We start from the raw sequence: 14511 nt of genomic DNA on the forward strand, positions 1-14511 counted from the left end.
ATTCCTATATCCCTCATAGCCCATGTGCTTGCCCTGGCTTAGGTACTTTGCGAAATGTCCTGGGCAGGGCAATTGGATGCACCAGCTTTTGCACCATCTTATCACCGTACTCCGGCTTTAAGCCTGCTGCACCACTCTATCACCATACACTTACTTGGAGAAAAAAAAATGCGAGTAAATGGCATCCTGGTGCGATTGAATCTTAGCTGTGGCAGGTGCATCTTGATTCAGGTGAAATGCAAAAGAGCCATTGGCTGTGTGCAAAGTCGACATAAAGAACGCCAGGTGGTTGAAATTTTGCTGCTTTTGGACATTAAATCTCGCATACAACCAATGGTGTCCTGGAACAAGACTCGAGCAAGGCATGCATTGTGCAGAGCACATAACTGGTGGTCTGTTTGGGTGACTGAATGGATACCAAGGCAAAGAATACATAGCTGGAAGTGTCTTGAAGTGAAATGTGGAGGCTAGATTGGGTGATTTTCTGGGGTAAGGTGGCCATAGCAAGAGCAGAGCGGCAGATTGGAGGTCGGTGGTAGAGACATTTATTGCGCAGTAGGCATAAAACTGTACGTTGCTTAGAACATTGCATTCAAGTCAAGCCTCATTATAGCACACAGGTAAAAAAATTGTAAAATAGTTCAGTGTAGCTGAAATTCGCTATATAAAATTTTGTAAAGAACCATGCAAAAAATCGAATGCCAATTAGGTAGGCTTCTCGATAAGGCGACAAGTAAAGTGCCAGCTAGTGCAGCTTCCCTGCCTTACACTCATGTTGCGTGGAAAATAGGTATACCAGAGCAAAAGCTGCTTTTTACCACCTCCTTGGCAGCCAACATATGCGCTGAATGGGTACTGCAAGGCTACAACCGTTCACGCCTAGCCGCCGCGGTGGCCGAGTGGTTATGGCGCTCGACTGCCGGCCCGAAAGACGCGGGTTCGATCCTGGCCGCAGCGGTCGAATTTCGATGGAGGCGAAATTCTAGAGGCCCGTGTACTGTGTGATGTCAGTGCACGAAGAACCCCAGGTGGTCGAAATTTCCGGAGCCCTTCACTACGGCGTCTCTCATAGCCTGAGTCGCTTTGGGACGTTAAACCCCTATAAACTGTAACTGCATAAACTGTGAACCATACACGCCGATGCTTCCGGGATGCTGTCGTTGGGTGCGAGAAGCGTGAACCTGTGTTGATCGCCGGGCGGCCAACCCTCCACGTTGCTGTAAGCACGAACGCTTGCAACGCTGCTACGTCACTTGTGTGGTGCAGCATAGCCTGCCGCCTGCCATCAAAGCGGGCACTGCTTAGCGCCGGGTAATTCGATGTGTCCTTCATGACTAACTGCATTCGATTTATAGATTAGCTGTTGCAAGAGTTTTTTTACAAATATTGCCTTTGTTAATTGTCACAGCCCTCACAGAACAAGTCCAAACTCGTCTATGCCTTGTGTTATGTCTACCATGTGACTGGAGCTGGCATCTAGCTGCAAAGCTGTAGAGATGTGAAAAAGCTTTGGAAAAATTGGTGAGGACACTTAAGCACCACCTGAAGGGTATGATGCGATAGGGTAATGGGTTAGGCTTTCATTTTTTTTTCCCCAATTGTTTGAATTGGATGACACGCAGTGCCGATTACGCCGAGAGCTTTTAGACTGAACGAGCTGCATACCCTATCACGCAATAAGTTAAGATAGTCCGTATCTATTGTTCATACTGCAACACTGCATCAGCACTCTCGCAACCTCTGCATGTACAAGACTTGCTTGAGTAAATGGTGCTGCTGTGTACATTAGGTGAGAATCAGTCATTCGGGTGCAGCCATAACCATTTCTTTCGCTAGAGACAAACTTTCTCCCTGGAAGGTGTCATGGGAACGACTATTTTGCCCACCCGACCATTGGATGTGACCGTCATGTAGTGATCAGTTGAGTTGCACCTGCAGTGCCACAGTAGCAGGTGCACTGCAGTGGGAGTTCATGTCCGCACCATTTGCAAGCTTTGGGGGTTGCTTTTGTCACCAGCACATTTGCTGCATTGAAGAGACTCCAAACACCATTGTTATTAAAAAAACAGTTTAATCTCCCTCAAGAAAAAAAAAGGGGTGGGGTGGGGAGGTGGGCTTTAAGCAACAAGGCTAGGTCAGCCAACTCCTCCCCTCCCTGCTCTGCTATTGCAACATTCTGCATTCTGTTAACGGCCTTGCATACCCGAGGCATACCGCAGCAGGGGCCTCGGTTTCTTTTTCTTCCCTCGTACTACTGCATCACCTAAACAGTCGTCTACATAGGCAGGCAGCGTAAGCCTCACTGCACAACGCTAATAGTGCCTCCCTAGACCACTCTAAGAGCCACAAACAATCACATTTTATTACAAAAACAAAGCGACCCTCAATTCCTTAGCATGCTGAATGTCAACGGTCTACAACCAGAAAGAAACACAGCCGGGACATTCGAAGACAGAGGCTAAAGAGCTCTAATGAAGAAACATTTTAGCAACAGTTTTTCTTTTAAAATAGTTTTTTTCGATGAGCCCATCTCTCACACGTGCCATTCCAAAATGATGAAAACAAAATAGGTGCAGCCAAGTTTTGAATTCAGCGAACTCGGCTTTTTACATATTCAAATGTGTACAGGAATGCACCATGATGCATAGTCACTCTTCCAAAGCCTTGGCTTTCCCCATTTTGTTTAAACACTGGGTACAAAACTATTCATTCGCTAAAGTTGAAAAGCAAGAAAAATGACAAATGACTGCTATCCTCACTCCCCCCTTTCCATTTGCAAGTGTATAAGAGGAATTTTTTTTTTTGTTTTTCGTTTGCATCTTCCACACCATGCAATCGCGCAAACCCCTAATCCAATGTTAGTGCCAGCCGCCGCAGCACGCCGGCAATTGTGTTACACGTGACAGTTATGCACGTATAAAATTAGTGCTAGAAACTACGCAGAATCAGAATGGTAGAATGAACAAATAAGAATTGGGGGAGGAGCAAAAAAGTTACCCATTGGAAGCAGTGATAGAGCAGGTCACGCACAGAGAAAAAAACGGTGGGGAAACTGGCACAAGTTTGAGGATGCGGGTGCCATGCAGAACATGGCCTCTCGTCACCCTAGTGTCCCATCCCACTTTTTTTTTAAGTACACAGACACACGACCACATCCGTCAGTCGTTCTTGGCAGAGAGAGCGGGAGAGATGTTGGAGAGTCCACCACGCGAGAGAGGTCTCTTGATAACTCCCGATACTGAAGCAGCGTCACGCCTTTGGTCCCGGCGAGTCGAGGACGAAACGGCTCCGCAGCAGTGCGTGTGACAACGAAACTATTTGGCGGCGAAAAAATTTCAAACCAAATGGCGCGAAACAGAACAGATGCAGAAAGACACAGAAACTTGCGTGTACACGCACCACACACGCGCACACACACACACCACACTTCCAGCACAGCACAGAAGAGAAAAAAATGGCAGGATCCTCCATTTGTAGGCCCTAGCCACTTTTCACTTGCCCCATCCCCCCCAACTCCCGTTTGAGTCTCCGGGCTTGCACAGGTCAGTCCCGTTTTCAGTCAAAGAGCATGAGCGAAAACATGGGCAGAGGAGTCTGTGCACAGCACAAAATAGTTGTTCCTGCCCTCCGCACAAACGATGAAGAAAAAAACAATTGAAGGAAGGACACTTGCTTCTCACCGCCGCCTTCGTGCAAGCACAAGCATGGGCAGGAGCTGCACGTAACCAGACAAAGGGGAAAGGGGGAAAAATGCACCATGCACGCACACTGTATCACCCACTTTTTACAATGAAAAAAAAAATGCAAGAAAGGCGATTGGACGACAAAACAGGGACCCTTGCACGGGTCCCGCTGCAGCGATGACACGATGATGATCTTGTTCTCGAAGGCCTTGTTGCTTGCTTTTTGTTTCGGTTGCTTGCGTAGAGCCAAAACCCGACTCCCTCGCTCCTGCGAAGGTGTGTCTCGGCGGGCTTGGGGACGGAAGGGGGTGGGAGGCTGGCTTGCTCTGGTTTGCTTTCCTGAGTGCTGAGGACTGCCGCAGAGTTGTGTACAGGGGTAAACTACACGAAATGTTCCCCGAAGACAAATAAAATACCTGGACAAGTGGGGAGTATGGAAGGGACCGCTAAGGCTAGCAGTGACCGGCTCTGGGAATGCCACCACGGTTATGTGAAGAAGCTATGAACTACCTGCCAGGCCTACTTGCAAACGATGGCCCTAGGAATCCCAACACAGCCTTTCCACAGATACAACTCACTAGCTCGCCTCTTTCCCTAGCACAATTAGCTAGTTCTGTGGCCAACTAGCAACCCCCGCTTGAATGCAGGAGACTAAGAATAAAGGTTAAAGTGGTGGCAAAAGCACCCATCGCACGGCTCTGAAAATGGATGAAGGATGGGCCCTAAGGATAGGCTAGAAGGATAGAAGGGCTAGGACTGTGCAATGTGGGCATTTTTTTTTTGCAAAAAAAAACAAAAAACAATGGGATATATGCACTACCGGAAGGAAAGAGCAGCAGAGCACGTGCGACAGCCAACCATTGTTGCCACGAGGAGTACACAACGTCATCACCACAGGGCCTCACAGCATTCCGCAGTGGCCAGTGTCTCTCGCAGGGAGGCACCATAGATAGCTCTGCCTCCTTCGCCTCCCCCCCGGCTTCTCTTTTGATTTCTGGGACGCAGCAGCAACAGCAGCAGCAGCAGGATGTGCGAAGGTGAAGTCGTCGGGAGGTGGGGGAATGCGGCCAGTGGAGGACAAAAAGCTGTGGGGGGGTTGTGCTGGGGGCTGTGCATCACTCGTGCTTCTTGTCCTTGCTCTCCCAGTCGTGGAGGCCGTTGAGGTGGCAGTAGCCGTCCAGAAACCCGCCATTCTTTTGCCGGCCGTTGGCCGTGTGCTTGACAAAGCCGTTGGTGCCGTTCTTGGTGGCCTCCCCATTGAGCTTGCCGTTGGCCTTGCCGTTGGCGGCCTTGCTGGTGCCGTTGGCAGTGAGAACCTTGGTGGCACCCTTGAGCCTCTTGGCGAAGTAGGTGTTCTTGTAGAAGTCCCAGAAGAGGAACCAGAACATGATGGCGTGGAAGCCAATCCACCACATGAAGCCACGCGGGTAGTTGCAGTCGGGCCGGAACAGCAGTTGGAATGAGTGCACAAAGATGGCGATGAACTGCACCTGTGTTTGGCGAGAGAGAAGAGGAAACAATGCCACAGTGAGACGCCAGAGCATGCTGCACAGTCTTGGTAAGTGGTGTGCATATATTACGTCAGCGGTGCTTACAATCTCTGTACTTTTTGCTGTCCTCTTAATAGGGGGACAATTTTCCCGTACGAATGCTCCCGGGAGAAATTTCTACGCAAAGTGGCACAAATTCCAAGTGTGCTGCAAACGACTGCTCGTTTTCAGCACTAACAGCAGAGAAGCAGTGCAGCTGCCCAGTATAACAAGCTTGAATTTATAATGAAAAACATTTATAGGACCGATCCTTGGGACTCTGATGTCCAGTGTAGCATAGCTGTAATAGAAGAGCCAGTCAAGACAATTACTCACCGTCGCACAGTAAATTGCAAGCCAGAAAATGCGATACTTTTACTTATAGGCGGTGTGATGCTTGAAAAATCGGGTCCTTTACTCCACCTTTTTGCCATGGCACACCCTGGTCAAAGCTGCCCCTGTGCCATTAAATGTTAAACATCATGAAAACATCAGATTATCTGGCATAGAACGCTTTTGCGTGTGCACGTGCACTGCTGACACCATGCTGCCAAGACTAGGCATGTTACAGGGGAACGAGATCGCAGAGGACCAATTGGGACGATTGTTAGTGCCCCCATTATGATGGCTGCAGGTCTTGGCAGCCGTGTAAATGGCGAGTATTAAAAGTCTTCGGCACAAGCCAAAGAGAGGGAGCCAGTCTATTTTTTCTCTTTACGGTAGGTAGATGACGGCATACCATCTGAATGGTTGTCATGTGCTGCTTCCACCAGAGGTACTTGGACATGTGGGGACCCACTGCTGCCAGTCCATAGTAGAAGTACATCAGGATGTGCACAAAGCTGTTTACAAAGGCAAAGAACGTGCTGTGGCCACCTGTTAGGGGGAAGGAAAAAAATGAGATGCTTTCAGTCAACACACCTCAACTATGGACTGCGACAGCCATTGCTAAAGCAAAGCCGGACGACAAGCGCTGCTTGCAAATTTGAAATACAGGCATCTGAATACTGTCAGATCCCCCTGGAACCACTTCAAGCCAGGCATATGAAGTTAAAGTTTACGATAGCCCGGTATGACTCCAGTCAGTGCGAATTCTGTTGTGTGTGTTTTGTAAGGACAAGTGCTTCAAAAAGCTAGAACTGTGCTGCCTGGTTTACACAACAGGTTCTTTTGACAGGAATGAGTCAAAGGTAGTATAACCTCTTCAGATGCTGATTATGTTCCAGTGGGGTGGAAATAGTCCTAATTTCAAAGTGTTGTAAGGAGCATGCCAACGTTTTCTGAGGAATAATTGTGCAATTTTTGTTGGGTTTTCACAGTTCCACATCATGACTCAACACTATTTTCAAGGTCCCAATATACTAGTTTTTATGATTTTATGGTGTTTAACGTCTCGGAGCAGCTCAGGCTATGAGGGACGCCATACTGGAGGGCTCCGGATAATTTCAACCACGTGGGGGTTCTTTAACATGCAATGACATTGCTCTGTAAACGGCGGCATATATACTACGTTTGACTCATTTCAAATCATTATTTAAACAAATTAACACATTTTCAGCACTTAAAATTGGTAGGATTTTAATGTAGTTGAGCCAAGTAGACGTGCAAAAGCATGTGTCAAGCCTGACTGGCTCAAGGTTTTGCTTCGATGGGCCGTCAGCACACCTGGCGAATATATGAGACTCAGGTTAAGCTCTGATCAAGGTTAAAAAGCACCAAAAAGAGGTGTTTGAGCTTGGCTTTAAAATGCGCTATGTAGAGTACAGGCCATCGAGCATCCATGCCGCGTACGAGACCTCAAAAGTGAGCAGGAAATTTACAATACATTTTTAAAAATTCCCGTTTTCGCACCTTGCGGCGAAGCGCAGTGCCGGGCTTTCGCGCGAAAACCTGGCATACAACGTCACGTCATGCAGTGACATCAGCAGCCGAGGGTTATCATTGGTTCACAGCGCCAAATTCTTTCAGACGTCACGCGCTACTGTGGCTGCTGCCACTCCGCGCACCCTGCAGCCGGCGGAGGTGGGGGAAGGGCGGAAAAGGTTGGGCCGGCAGCGGAGCGCCGCCGTTTTGGCGTGTTAGAGGAGAGGGAAAGGCACGAAGACGCGGAAGTTCAAAATTTGTATCCATATAACTCAGCTTCCACAAAATGCATTAAAAAAAATTCTTGCAGGAGGATAATTATTAAGTGGCGTGTTTTAGCATCCCAGACATATTGAAACTTTATTGAGAGCCCCTTTCTGGGTCTCTTTAAGCTGATCTGATCCGTTTGTGCCGCAGAGGGAAGTTGAAGACTACGACGCACAATGCACAGCACGAGAGTGTGCTGCAGTTTAGCATGAGGTGTGTCCGGCTTCAGCGACAGCCTAATGCTCTTGAGCAGTGGCCTGTGAAGCTGATCTGTTCGCACCACTGCGGGTTCTACTCCCAGTCGTGGATATCTGATTTCTTTGTAACTTAGCACGGCGTCACAGCTGTGCTAGGCAATGGCATAAGAAAGAGAGACACGATTCATGGTCGTAGTTGGCGAGCGCTTTCGCACTAATAATACGAGTGATGCGTTTATGCTGATGAGTTTATGCTTGTAATACAAGCAAACAAAATGGAACTCACCAGAGCCATACCAGACTACCGTACCTGCATTCATTTCACATCCCTGAATCAATATCTTACGGAATATTTTTGCGACTTCCGGGTATTTTGCAGTATCCACGTTTGTGCAAATTGCGCCTTGTGTCTGCAAGATTTGATAGTGTTCCGGTCACATCTACATATGTGGACACAGCTCCTGAAGGTACGTGATAACCAAGACTTTGACACGAGATCTTGACAGAAAATGCAAAATTAAGCATCTTGGAGGATGGAAATTTTTGCTGTGCAGTCTTGGCACGTTCGGTTAAATCTGAAAATTTAAACGTATTCCCCAATTTGGATAATTTGTACCTGAAGGAGATAAAAGCTGCCTGCATATCTGTTGCTCCACTGATGGCAGTGCAAGGTTAATGCCACCCCACCAGTGAATGTTTCACCCGTTATTTTCACATAATATTCTTCACAATTGCAACAGCATGTCCACAACTGTGTGCATGTTAAAATAGTCTGAAATGAGAAGCTCACCAGGTGTGAATTTGACACCCCACCATACACTCATGGGCATCATTCCATGGTGGATGACGTGCAGTGTTGAGATATGGGTGAATTTCTTTCGTAGCACAAAGAATATCTGCGTATGGAACAAAGAAAAAAACGCAACATTGCATCGCACTGGCCAGTGAACAACGTCCACCCACGACACCAGAATTCCAAGCTGTGTGCACAGGTTTGTTGCTACCTACCTGTGTTAAGAACTTAGCACTATGTCGCTGATCTTAGTGATTTAGACTGCTAGTCTGCAGTTTATCAGTGTTAAATAAGCTAAATCATAGGCAGTGGTGGCCAAACATCCAATTAACAACTCGATACCCTGGGCCTGCCAGTGCACCATTACACAGAGTTATATCCAGAAGAAGTGTATTTCGGTACTGCAACTGCACCAAGCAGGCAGCAGTGATTCACTGAATAGAATGCCCCTTCTAACCTAGAGCACACATCGATATACTCACCGTGTCAATAAATTCAACAAATTTTGAGATGTAGTACCACCAGGAGAGATGGGTCATCTGGAGTGTGAAAAAAAAAGAAAGGCAAATGGACACTTCTTCAGTCACAATTAAATAGACAGAGAAGCTAATACATGCATAAGCTGATCAATAGACAACAGTACCTGACCACAGGCATTCTCTGGATTGAATTCACACACCAAAACAACCGAAGGTGACAAGCTCCACCTTAAAGGTATGACAATAGCATTAAACGGTTAATGTCCATATATGCAGAATTGGTCCTTCTCTGCTTTTACAGTCATAGATCCCTGTGAGTCACCGTACCACTCATGGTGCAGTGTAGAGGTTAAGGGATGCGCCGCTGCCTTGCGATGGCAGGTGCTGCCACTGGTGGGGCTTGCAAGATACAGGTTGCTCTTCCTGAGCGACCAACCATTAGCTGAACTGCTTCCTGTCACGGTGGGCAGTTTGCTCACAATCCAGTGGCCAGGTTGTGATGATGTCACAAGGTCATGAGGCCTACCTGCACCCTAGGTTGCTCCTCGGGATTTTTCGTAGATTTTTTTTCTTGAGGCCGACGACGCTGACACCGAGCGCTAACAATGCCAGCTTTTCTGTGACACGAGGCCCTTAATGCTATCGCGTTAAAACTGATGGTGGAGGGAAACTACACAACGCATTTATTACTCTAGTGGCATATGAACAACTACAAAGTGCTAATCACATCACGTGAACATGCAACTCAGACCCGCAGCTCAAACTGCAGCTTTAAGTAGAAAGGCAAGCAGCAAATATATGGCTTCTAAAAAATCTTTTACAGCTAATGCCTTAAATGTCAAGTTTTTCTTTCAGGCAACAGATGGCCTCTTTGACCGTTCAAGATAGGTAGACACATGGCACACTGGTGCAATGTCTATAGCAGAGGTAAGGTTCTAGAGCCGATAACCTTGCATGAGAACTCGTTAGTTACTGCCGAATTCAAATCTGTCCATCACAAAACAGGCTGGGTTTCTGTGTCTTTAGGATAGGTTTGGTTTATGGGGGGGTTCGAAATCTTAAGATAACACAGGCTATGAGGAACGCCGTAGAGAAGGGCACCGGAAATTTCAACCACCTGGGGTTCTTTAACATGCACTGACATCGCACAGTACACTGGCCGTTAAGAGCACGATTAATTGTTGAATAAACTGTTTTAACCTGTTATGTGGGCAAATTGGGATCCACTTTAGAGTGCTCTCCAGAAGCCATTCAGGTCACCTTCATCCAAGCAGTCGTGAGATAATTCCTGGTGGTGCCCACTGCAAAGCACTCACTAGCAAGTGCATCCAGCAGCCTCCCAAAAGCACTTACTCGATGTAGTATTTTAAGATGAAAATGCAGTTGAGGATGCAGAGGCTGGTGCAGTTACATTTCTACCGCTAGAATACGGTTTCCAAGATTCACGACGAGCTCACGTTGTGCAAGTAACACACTCCACCCATTTGCTACCTGCATGTGCACTGGACGTACCTCTTTGCCTGTCACGAGTACTGAGTGTGCTCAGCAACAGCCTGCAACATTGTAAAAAGTCAACTCACCAGTATTGCTTCCCTACTATCCGTGTAGTCCACAGGCTGGCACTTCCAGTTGTAGTGGCCAAACCAGCCATAGATGCCCAACTGAAAACAGATGCCCAAAAAGACCCGTCACTAGATGGTACAGAGAACACTTATGCTCTAATGGCAGTTTGCTGAAAAGTAGCCTTTCAGAATTCAGTGCCTCATACACACTGACATTCTAAGATGAAGACAGAGTTGATCAAATAAAACTGGCCACAATGGGCAAGCTCATGCTCAGCAATAAACCAACAAAGTGGTTACAGAAAAACTGAAGTGGCATTGTGTGCTTTGGGGTGTGAACACTTAGGCCTAGGTGGGTGCCAGTTAGGCCTGATCTCAAAAACGCCTTAATGGCATTTTTTTTTGCAGGAACTTCAGCCACCAAATCAACCGCTGGCATGTCTACGCTTTGCACCGAAATCATTGGTGGGGGCATAGTAGTGATCAAGCCACTCATAACAGGCATGCAGCAAGGGTCTAACTGATGCTGAGAACTAGAATGGCCTGCAAAGGATGACATGAAAAAGTGAAACGTGCAAAGCTAGCTAACAGGAGGGGTCAGTCGTGTAGCTCGTCTAGCCTCTCCCATGATGCAGCAGAAACTGCCATGAATTGTACGCATATTCATGACACTTTGCGATTGATCGCAAAAGTTTACGGACCAGAGGAGCCTTGCAAATAATCTTTGGAGCCGAAACACGACATCGGCTACACACTAAAGCCAAAACACCGCATCAGCTACAGACACAAGAAGATTGTGATTTCAGGCTGCAGGCTGCCACTTTTATCGCATTGGTCTGAACTACTGCAAGGCTTTGGACCCAACCTTTACACTGCCATGTTGCCTGCACTAACTAGTTTTCTTCCAAGATGCTGCCTCAAAGGTGCATGCAAGTGAACACTAACCAGGAGAAATATGACCAGGCTGATGGCCACCATGAAGAAGTTGTAGCCAACCATGACCCATCGCAACTGCATGGGTTCCCGGTTCTTCATCAGAGACGGGCCCAGCACCTTGACAAAGTAGGCGTACGACAGGCAGATCGTAAGTGTCGGCCAGGGACTTTGCATGAATAGCCATTCTTGCACCCGGGAGTCTGGAAGTTGGGGAAGAGGAAACGATGATAGTCAAGGCAGTGCTCACGTCTGACAGCAACGGCAAAATAGTCCCTACATTTGGTGAACACCATTTTCATCTCAGCTTGCACTTTTTCTCACAGGGCAATTATTTCCAAGCACCCTGAACAACCACCAACAGTGACAGCACTCTCAAATGCAGTTCAAAATGGGAGATTGAGTGCCTTGGCGATTTCGATGCCTCTGCACAAACCATACCACACACTCCTCGCAATGCAAACTTGTAGTACACCCGGAAACAATGCACAACTCTGAAGCTTTGCGGCCTATGGGGCATTAAATACATTGAAAGTGTTGCAGTAGCTAAGCATGTAGCATGTGCATGAACCAAATTCCTAAGAAACAATGCACCTTCAGCAAACTGCAGATATTTCAGCAGCCCAGCATTAACAGCCCAACCAAATAATGCCAAGGCTATAGTTACTGCTTTGTAAAATTTATGTTCACCGACAGCATGAATGACAGGCTGCACAAGACAAGGGTTGCCTCATTTGTGATGACGTTCGCAATTCCTTCCTTGTTATTCCTAGTTGTAGCCTGAGGAATGCCGTAACGCCCGCCTTTTTCGCATACATGCATACCGCGGTCTAAGTGGCGTTTGTACACGGCATGACGAAACGCTGTGAAAATGTTTGCCAAGTCAGGCACCGGGTATTTTCCTCAAATGAGAACAGCTGAGACGGTGGCGCGAGTGCTGTGTCCGTGTTTGCTTTTTATGTTTGCCAAGTCCACATGTGCCAGTGTCCGTTTTACTAGCACAAAAGGGCCCTGACAGCATGCATCTGTCGCTGTGCTGTGTACTGCTTCCCCGAGGTAAAGTAAAGTAAGCTTTAGCGGCAAAATTATTACCACTGACGAAGACAGGCACGTAACTATTTGTACAACCCTGCTATTCATCCTTACTCGTTCACAAGCTCCAAGCTTTGGTATTTCTACTATCAATTTTGCTGTCCTAATAAGCCGTGCCAAGATGTGGCTTGAAATGGATGATGCAATAGAGCCGATGGTTTTTGCCCATACTACAAAAGTCACAAAAGTGCCAGCAGCAGCCAACGAGCTTGTGATGTACTCAATTCGCATCAACCACATACTGTCTCATGTGCAGCTGCCAAGGGAATTGTCGCATCTATTCTGTGCAGGCTGCGGAGGAACCATTCTTCGAGCCCTCAGATTATTTTATATTCTATCCAAGCATTATTCAGCTGGTCAATAATGAATCCGTTGTGTAAAAAAATGCTGATATTTCAGGAGAAAAATATATAAACAGCGCCTTTGCAGAGGCAGCGCTATCGCGCTCAGCTCAATTTCGAAACTTTTCAGTGATGCAAGAATCGAGATACTGAAGCCACGATAAGATATATTTTGCATGCCAAAAGCATAGGTGAGAAAGAATATGCGAGGCTTATTTTCGTTAATGTGAGGAAGTTGCCGCTTCCTAGAAAAATTTCGAAAATGACATGTCTCAAATGAGGCTTTTTTCAAGAATTTTTTTCTATGAGAATGTAGCATATATCTTCTTCCAATTTGCAGAATAGATAAGCATCTGGATGCCAGAAGAGTGTACAGACTTTCGTTGTTATTTAATACGGGGAAGTGCAACAAACATTGCCTTGAAAATCTGGGATTTCTAAATATTGTTTTTCAAAAATCAAAGGAAAAAATACATCCCCAATTTTTTGAAACAAGTCTCTAGAAGGACATGAAAAAGAAGACAGAAAAACATGTTGCATTTTATTATTTCCAACAATGTTATCCAAGCTAAAACCTGTAGCATCTCGAGCATCGGCAGAAGCGCCCAAATGAAGGGGCAGAGGCAATAAACGCCCTACACTACTCTAAATTTTTCCAATTTCCAAGACAGACCACCTCAGTCCAGGGAGCACACCTAATAACATTTTAATGGATAAACACCAATTTGTGACGTAAGCAGGATACAGTGCCGCTAAGATGCCGTGCGTGTCCCCAGGCATATCGTCGCTAGTTTTCTTTTTTAAACTCTTGTTTGATTTAAAAACACACTTGTTTCTTGTTTTTTTAGCCACTGTTCATTTGATTGGTTTAAGCCTGTGGTAGTTATGCTGGTACAGGCATTCCCTCGGCTTATTTACTATTCTCTTTTTGGCATTTGCCTATCAGACTGCAAAATGAGTTATTGAGGTCCTCTTTCATTAATAAAAGATGAGAAGAGGCTAGAACAAAAGATTTGTAAAACATCTCTGGCAAGCACATCTTGTGATGTTTTAAATATACATTGGCTTTGAAATGGCATTGTACACTTCCACGTTTATTTCTAGGGTGTACTGTGCTTTTTTTATTGAAAGACAACCTCAGTGGTGCACTGTGCAATCATAACATTACATTGAAAGCTTTTGTTTACATGCATTCCTATGGGCCGCACTCCAAGTTACTTACCCGCACCTGGCGATAGCGGCACCACCAAATGAGTCACCGTTCGGTGTTTGTTCATAAAAATGTAATTATGTATTTTTTGGACAGAAAAGGTCTCAGCCTTGGGATCTTAGGAAAATTTAGAGCAGTGGAGGGTGTGTTTGCTGCTTCCGCCTTTTTTATTAACGTGCTCCTGCCGATGCTCGAGAAGCTACAGGTTTTAGCTTGGATAACATTGTTGGAAGCAACACAATGCAAAATGTTTTCATATTCTTTTTGCCTCCTCCTAGAGGCTTGTTTCAGAAGTTAAGAAAAAACTGGGGATGGGGCTTTTTTCTTTTTGAAAAACACTAATATTCAGAAATGCCAGATTTCAGGCATTGTTTTTTGAGCTTCCCTGCATTAAATAACAATGCAAGTCAGTATACACTCCTTTAGAACCCAGATGCTTTTATATTCTGCAAATTTGAAGCAGACGTGCTCTATATATGCGGAGGGAAAAATTCTTGAAAAAACTTCAGCAGTAGCGGTAATGAGCCTCTCATATTCTTTCTCAGCCGCGCATTTAGAATGT

General features: G+C 46.2%; 1 protein-coding gene across 1 annotated transcript in view; it reads right to left on the reverse strand.

Annotated features, from left to right (window-relative positions):
• Positions 1–2051: 2051 nt before the first annotated feature.
• The window catches only part of LOC144110572 (very long chain fatty acid elongase AAEL008004-like), an 82700-nt gene continuing 70240 nt past the window's right edge, over positions 2052–14511 (reverse strand). Inside the window, exons 3-8 of the mRNA XM_077643581.1 lie at positions 11319–11509; positions 10392–10472; positions 8815–8871; positions 8330–8435; positions 5952–6088; positions 2052–5173 (exon numbers count right to left, since the gene is read on the reverse strand). Of these exons, the coding sequence (XP_077499707.1) occupies positions 4799–5173; positions 5952–6088; positions 8330–8435; positions 8815–8871; positions 10392–10472; positions 11319–11509 (947 nt within the window). The 3' untranslated portion in view covers positions 2052–4798. The remainder of the gene's footprint in view (positions 5174–5951; positions 6089–8329; positions 8436–8814; positions 8872–10391; positions 10473–11318; positions 11510–14511) is intronic.

The sequence above is a fragment of the Amblyomma americanum genome, chromosome 11, assembly GCF_052857255.1.
Source record: "Amblyomma americanum isolate KBUSLIRL-KWMA chromosome 11, ASM5285725v1, whole genome shotgun sequence".
Lineage (NCBI taxonomy): Eukaryota > Metazoa > Arthropoda > Arachnida > Ixodida > Ixodidae > Amblyomma > Amblyomma americanum.